Raw genomic sequence first — 8,291 nt, forward strand, 5'->3', positions numbered from 1 at the left:
CTTTATTACAAGTAACATATTTGGATCATATTTATACTATCTCAAATGAAAGCTTCAATTTAAAATAGTGCATATGATAAAATTCCACTTAAAATATGACTATTGGGCAAAATTTACCTTGATTAATACTACTTTCAGTGTAAATATCACTTTAGAATTTGGCACTAATACAACAATGTAGGCATTTACGATGTCATTTTTTATTTATAATAGTTAATTTTTGGAGAAATTATTTGTAAATCATATTTTAAAGTTTACCAAAAGACTAGTTTTTAAAGTTAATCCTGCACTTAAATACTTTCCATAATATAAATAATCACTCCTATCCCACCTCCTACCCCCTGCCACACACACACACACCCTCGTTCACTTGTTTTGTTGTTCACATTTTTCATGTCTCATATTCTTAAGTCAGGTCACAACCCAATGGGAAATATGCATCGACCCAACTGTAGAGACCCCTCTCATGTTGTTTCCATGTCCCTATCAATTTTCCCCATGGTGACATCAGGTAACAAAAAGTTGTTAACACTCTATATTCTCATAGAAAAGCCTGAAATGAAACATAGACATTGTCATAGTGGGGTCTGAACTTTCCTTTTTGAGTCCTGTAGTATTTTCACCCAAAAAGTTGGAGAAAAGAATAATTTAGAACATCAAACTTTAGGCTTTTCTTTTTTTTCTTTGATTTTAGATGACAAATTCCTAATATGAACTAAGAAGTATTTATGACAATAATATCAATATAATTATTGTAGAGATTAAAACATTTTTTTCAATACATGACATGTACATTAACTTTCTGAAAATTTTTAGTATACAAGAAAAGGAATTTATTTGAAATGATGTCATTGAAAATATACAATGAACAATTTTATTCACAAGTGTAAATTACAGGCTTTTCATATCTTTCAGCTATTCACTAAGATAAATTCTCTGATTCAACTCAATAGGAAGTACTTCTTGATACAACCTCCAAAGTCAATTACATAAATGCAAGGAAATCAGTGTAATTTTCAAGATACAGTACTCTTTAAAAGTATCTCCTCAGTGAAAGTCAATTTTCAGATTACGTATAAAGAAAAATTATGAAAATGTTTAAACTTAATGTTACAAAAGATTTTAATCCATTGGAAAGTTCTGGAGATGTGATTAGGTGCTAAGTGTTGTCTTTCCTGGCTTAGAATGACATCACCAGGACGCCCCGGTGTCTGGGCTGCCTCACATTTCAGTGTTCCCTATCGTTCATTCCATAAATACGCTTAGTTGACTAGGTTGAACTGTGCTAAGTTGTCTTAATGTTCCAAATTCATACACGAAAACATTTGGAATCTTCCCTCAGAGCCTGCCATGCGCTGCTCACAGTCCCACCACTCACCTTTCCTCTCAGCGTCCTCGGCCCTGGTCAGGTAGTGGTAGAAGTGGTCCAGTTTATCAGGCTGCTCCTCCAGGGGCTTCTGCAACCAGTGCAGGGACCTGACCCTCGCAGCCTCCCTCAGGGCATCCCACCGCTCCATCAGAGCGAAGAGCTCGGTGAAGGACTTGTGATAACCGTCTCGCAGCATGTCCACACAGATGTTCTTCTTGTACGAGTTCCTGTAGCTGGGAATACGAACCAGAGCACTCAAAGCTTTATTTTAATCCTTTCAATCTGCAGTGTATTCGTTCTCTAATAATTAAAGATTGAATCGTGTTGCCTTTTGTTCCTCAGTGAAAGCACTGGAAACTATCAAAAGATCCTTGCCTCGAACACTTACAGCTGAACAACTTCAGTTTAATGAAAGATGCCAAGAGCTATCTAAATACAATAATTTTAATGAAATTACATTATAAACTTATTAGTTCCAGATCTGAGCTCCCTTTGTTAAGGACAAATAAGCCAGTTGACGGACAATATTCAAAAATACTGATATATCAGCCTTCCATCAAAAACAAAACAAAACAAAAAAAACCCCAACAAACCAAGCAAAAATCAAACTTGCCACTTAATACCTAAACAATGTATTCTCTTTATTAGGTAGTTTCACTGTATGTTATGGAAATTCATCATTCATTCATTCATGCAGAAAATGTTTGTCATTATCTATTATTACATTTAAAAAATTATTTTCAGTTAGAATTAAGTTAATGGTTTGTTAGATTAATAATTCTCTTCTAACTTCAATAATATATCAAATGCAAGGAGATAAAGTGGCAAATAAATATTCACTCAACAAAGAGCTATTGCATTTTCTACTAAGTGTCAGGCACTTAGACCAAACAGGTTCGACGCTTTTGTGAAGCTGGCATTCTAATAGGAGAACACAACCAACCAATAAGTAAACAAATGATAAATAAATAGAAATGATGAAAATTTCTATATGGAAAATAAACAGCATTATGAGATAACAGCTATGTGGTGGCTATTATTCTGCTAAAAGGACAGTTAGATGTCAAAAGATACAGCTTTATACTAATTATGTTATATTCTTTTTTTTTAAAGAAGACAATTACATATTTGGAACACTGACATGATGTGATACTACTAGAAATAAAAATTCAGTATGGAGTGGAAACAGCCCAGAATTAGTCAGAACACCTGCAGTTCAGCACAGTTTTACTAATCTCCCTAGACCTCATTTCTTCGCATCTGTAAAGCGTATGTGTTAATATACGCCCTACCTACACCACAAGATTCTTCTAGGAACCAAATGAAATTATGTATGTGAAAATACCCTGGGAAATGTGAAATCCGGCACTACTGGTTTTCACCTCCTAGCTATGCATTAGAGTTACCTGTAGAGCTGAAAAAATAAAAAGCACAACAAAACTAAACTAAAATGCCCAGGCTCCATCTCCCAAGTTTCTTATCCAGTGGATCAGCCTAGGTATGGAACAAAACAAATAAAGGGTAGTGAGCAGGAGAGTGGTGAGAGATCAAATTAAAGAAGAAAAAAAAGAGCAGGGCCCAGACCATGAAGAGACCTCCTGGTAAAGCAGTGGTGAGAAGTCTGGACTCTAAGCTAGGAGGGAGGTAGAGCCATGCAGAGTTAGAGTCAGGGAATTGACAAAATGAGACCGCATTTCAGAAAAGTCACCTGGAAGGGGTGTCCCAGCTGAACTGCAACCTTCCCCCATCAGGCAGCCAGACTGTCATAGAACTAGCCCATAACAAGAATAAAGAAAACACATTCCTAGGTCAAAAGATTAAAAGCCACTATTTAGCATGAGAAGAAGAAATATTTGAAACAGGGAAGAGAAAAGGAATAGCAGTTTTTACTTGGCCCTGCCCTCCAACTGAGACAGAGGAGGAGAGGGTGGAGAACAAGGCAGGAAGATGCTGTGCACGGCCCTGTCCTCTGTCTCCTCCACACTCCAGTCAAGTGCCAGAGGGGGTCGGGGAGTAGAACAAGAATCAACATCCTGTGAAATCCAGTGGGATCCAAGAATAGGAAACATTTGTGTCCTGCTTCCCATCTGGGACTCTTGAAGGCAGGAGGATTACCAGCATCTCCCTTCCCACCTCCCCCTACGCAGGGCATGGGAAGGCACAAAAGTCACTAGGCAGAAAGGACCAGAACCAGCCCCATAATTTCCCATAGCCCTTGAATGCTGTAATACTCCAGTGTGCTCCATGTGCAACCCAAAAATTACTGGAAAGAGAGGGCTGACATATGCCTGTCACAATGTCACCTGGCCATAGCAAGGGAATGTGTGCCAAAGGCTGTTCATGGGCTGCCTGCTGGGGACTGAAGGAAGACACAGCTATAACTCTGAAAGGAGCAGCACTGGGAGCTCCTGAAGGCTTCAGGTCAGCACATTTCCAGAGCTGATAGAACAAAGATGGATCAGGTGCATCAGAGATTCAGTAAGAGAAAACTCACCCCACAGTGCCTTGAAAGACAGAGCTTTTTATTTTTTGTCTAAAGGTAGGCAGCTGAGGGCCTTGGTTCAGTGGCCTGGCAAGTTCAACAGATTATCTTGACCTTTCTCCCTGGCTTGTCCCCTGCTGGTAGCTACAGGGCTGCTACAGCTCCAGATATCATGTCTGCCTTCAAGGAAAGAAGAAAGGGCAAAGTGGGATGGCATTGGTTGTGTCTTGTTCTATTTAGGGGAAAAACAAAAACATTCCTGCAACTACTAGTGGATTTCTACTTTCCTGCTTGCCAGAACTGTGTCACATACCCTACCGTCCTTACTGCAAGGAGTCTGGGAAAACAAATAGCCTTCTTCCTCTTGGGCACATTGCTACCCCAAACAAAACAGAGTTATATTAGCAAACAAGAAGGGAATAATGGATACTGGACAGGCAAATGCAGTGACAGTTACGAGGTACTGGATCAAGATCTTAAAGTAAATGCTGTTATATGCACCCTCCCTGCTTGGGGTTGTCAGATAAAACGCCCAGTTAAATTTGAACATCAAATAAACAAAAGGATTTTTTAGTATTAGTATGTCCCAAATCTAGTATGTCCTATATTTTTATTTGATAAATCTAGTAACTCTACTCCCCTGCAGCCCTCTCCCCACTAGGGTGATGCTGTTTCTATATAGGAAAATAGGGTGAGGGGAAGAGGCTTTAAAATCTTGAATAACCTGAGAAGTTGCCAAATTGGACTGACTTTACCTGAGAGTGACAAGATTAGATTTTTACACTAGGGAGGATCAAGGCTCAGGGCCAGGAATTAAAATTAAGTTATAAAAAAATAAAGACTTTCAATTTAGCATTCTTGAGTCTGTGACTCTGAAATTCACACCTGATCCAAGAGGAGGGATGGGAGGAGGGCAAACCTGGAAGGCGGGAGAACAGATGGGAGACTCTGGTGATCGTGGAGAGGGAGGTACCTGGGCTGGGACCTGGGGTAGCAGGGCTGGGGTGGGGATGGATAGCAGTGGGTGGATTCAAAACATATTTAGGAGACAGAAAACAAAACTATTACCTGGTGACTCAATGGATGTCAGGGGTGAAGAAAATGGAGGAGGTAGGATGACAACCAGGTTTTTGGACTGGGTAAGCGGTAATTTGCTAGAGAGGGCAACACCAAAAGAGGAACAGGTTTGTGGAAAGATAATGAGTTCACTTTCAGATAACTTGAGTCTGAGGAGCCTGAGGGGACATCCGAGTGGCACCCTAGAAGGCAGCTGGGAGGGTGGCACAGAGAGGCCCGAGAGGACAAGGGGCTGGAAATCTATCCTTGCTTCGAAAGCTGCTTGCCACCTTTGTGTGTTTATGCATTGGCTGCCTGCATGTCTTCCTATGAGTAAAGAAAGCATTCTGGGGCAAAAGTCAAGAAAATTATAAATAGATAAAAATGCAAACAATGACTTTAAACAATTAAAGCAAACACTCGATAGGGCAGGTAGGAGGCCATCTCAGTTCTAATGCCAACTGGAACAGAGATCCAGAAAAATCACTCCCTGGTCATTATTTGTCCACCAGCATCTAGCTCCACTTCCACAGGGGGCAGCACCCCAAAACACTTTTGGAAATAACCAGTCCCACATTGTGTGTAATCTTGGTGGAAAGGGAATTCAAGGACTCCCTAGCTGATGGGTGGGTTATTGGCCCAAATTAGGCCAACTGGTCTCTCTCCCAGGAGTTGGAAACCTTGAGGCAAGCAACACAAGGGGGTAGCAGGTTGCTGAAGTTCAATCAATCTGGCAGCAGTATCTAGACAAGATTCTCAAGTTGCTGTTGCTACCTAGATCCATTCCGGGGGCCCGGGTCTTGTTTTTTTCTTCTGAGCCGGGTTCTCCTCTAAATTCCACTAGCTACCTAATATCCTTTCAATAAAATCGTTTCCACTTAATTTAATCAGAATCGGTTTCTGCTGCCTATGACCAAAGAACACTAAGTGATTCAGAAAGGGCTGGACTAAAATTATTTCCAAGACATCTTTCAGCCTCACAACACCCATGATATATAACTAATATCAATATTTTAAATTTCTAGTAAATTTTTTAAAAAGACCATTCTTTACAGAAGATATGACAAATAGAAATGTATTTAAATATGCATGTATAACGATGCTGATATCATCTCTATTTTATTCACACACTTGTGTGTGCACACACATGCCTGCAAGTATGCCATTGTTTAAAGCCTCATTAGTAATGTCTGAGAGCAAGAAAGAACAATTACAGTGATTTACTAAATAGATTCCTATTTAAACCTTCATAGGTAATGTGAATTATTCCTTTTAACCAGAAATCTTCATTTATTAAAAAGAACTGGCTATCTAAAAATAAAAATATACATCAATCTCTACCATTACATTTAAATTTCTCAGATTTTATGTCTCATAACAGAGGACCATAGGCAAAGTTCACTTGCTTTATGAAAAGGAATATTTTTAAAACACAAATAGAAATATAAGCAAAACTGAAATTCATTATTTGTTATTTCATTTGGCTATGAAATTTTTAGTCTTCGGTTTCATTTGCACATTAAAACACTTGTGAATATTAGCCTAAATTTTAAAATATTGTTTTTAAACATCAGAAGAAGGAAAATCTTGACCTGAAACCACTACACTGGGTGAAAATTGAGAATTCTGGTAAAATTTATGGAGAGATTTAATATAATGGAATCTGAGGATAGTTTGCCTGATGAAAAAAAAAATTGCCACTCACAGAGGCAAAAGTTGTGACATTTATGGACATGCTGAACATCCACAAATCTGTATCCTAAGGGAGATCTCTGCTTCTGCAGATACCTGAGGCTGCAGTGAGATAAGGGGTGCATATTGAGAAGAATAAATTTAAGAATGGAATTAAGTAGTCATACATTTCATATGGGTTTTATTGCCATTTAAAGGTATTATTTAATGAAGATTTTGTTAAATTGAAATTTATGTCAAAATCTCCCTAAAATATTTAAAGTTATGTCAACATCCCTAAAAATTTTTTAAAAATCTAGATTTTTTTAAAAAGGCTAGAAACTGACAGCAAAACTGAACAACAATTTGACATAACTCCATAGCAGCTGAGTGTGTGGAGTTGCTGGGAACGGGGAGTTTACTGCTAAACAGCCATGGAGATATTATATCGTTTTAAAATTCTGCCTTAAACTTATTTTGAATAGCTACCATTTATAGAGCACCCACAATATGTCAGGCATTGTGTAGACATCACTTCTAACTGGCACAATAACTCTATAAAGTACTACTTCCATTTTTACAAATAAAAAGAAAACTCTCTTCAGTGAGGCTGTGAATTGCCCAAAGCCATACAAGTTAATAAGTGGCAGAGTTGGAATCCATACCCAGCTCTCTCTGGCGGCAAATGTTGGATTCCTTCCACTTCTCCACACTGCCTCCTGTTATATCGTACACTGTTGCTTTTTCCTCTCCTTCTCCTCCTCCACACAATGTTCTGTTTATTGGCATTGATTGTTTAGGAATTTATCATAATTTGACAATTATGCTGTAACTCTCCAATTTGCAAGCCGTTCCCTTTACCCACGCTAATCCGTGTTTGTGTGGGGTTGGGGAAGGAGATCAGTGCCATTCCGTGGCTGCCCCAGAGAATCCCTCTCCTTAAAAGGAGGAAGCAGACAGCCAGTAGCATCCATGAAAAGCAAATTAAATAGATGTAATTCCCACTCAAGGGTGTAAAGTCTAGCAGGAAAAACACTGACAAATGCAAACATTTAACAGTATAAAAAACACACACTTCTACAAATATGAAAAAGATGAATAGATGGAATGAATAGATATGGTAAGTTATTTTACTCTAATAACTAATATAAATACCCTTAGGCATGTCTTTATGTTAGTTATTAGGTGAACTTTAAAAATCAAAGGCATTATTACCTATTCAAATACATGATTAATATATTTAACATATTTTTCCATAGGATGAACTGAAATTATGGTATCACAAAGGAAGCTTCATATTCACTAAAATATTTCAAAAGGCGGTCAATAAAAATACTTTAAAACAAGATCATAAAATTATTTAATTTGACAAAGATAAACTCAAAATATATGTAATATCTAATCAAAAGTAAGGATATCACTATTATTCCATTAAATTAATATTTATAAGTCACTAGTGGGTTATCTATGTGTCACTTATAATAGTCGTACATTCACATTGTAGGGACAAATGTTATTGGAATCACCTACGGGATAATTACATTGACTTAAATTAATACTTAAATAGCTTCAGTTAATATAATTTCCTTGGAATAAAGTGAAGCACTATCCTTACTCACACTTTCCAGTGTAGGTAAATATTATGTATACTGTAATTAGAAGTGAAAAAAGTCATTCTTGACATACACATACTAACTGATAAAAACCATGTAA

At 37.8% G+C, this 8,291-nt stretch overlaps 1 protein-coding gene across 1 annotated transcript in view; it reads right to left on the minus strand.

The window, feature by feature from the left end:
* TTC29 (tetratricopeptide repeat domain 29) overlaps positions 1–8,291 on the minus strand; it is a 227,020-nt gene that overhangs the window by 181,560 nt on the left and 37,169 nt on the right. The window contains exon 5 of the mRNA XM_012660038.1: positions 1,379–1,602. Within this exon, the coding sequence (XP_012515492.1) occupies positions 1,379–1,602 (224 nt within the window). The remainder of the gene's footprint in view (positions 1–1,378; positions 1,603–8,291) is intronic.

This window comes from Propithecus coquereli, unplaced genomic scaffold (genome assembly GCF_000956105.1).
Source record: "Propithecus coquereli isolate 6110/MARCELLA unplaced genomic scaffold, Pcoq_1.0 Scaffold65, whole genome shotgun sequence".
In the NCBI taxonomy this organism is placed as follows: Eukaryota; Metazoa; Chordata; class Mammalia; order Primates; family Indriidae; genus Propithecus; species Propithecus coquereli.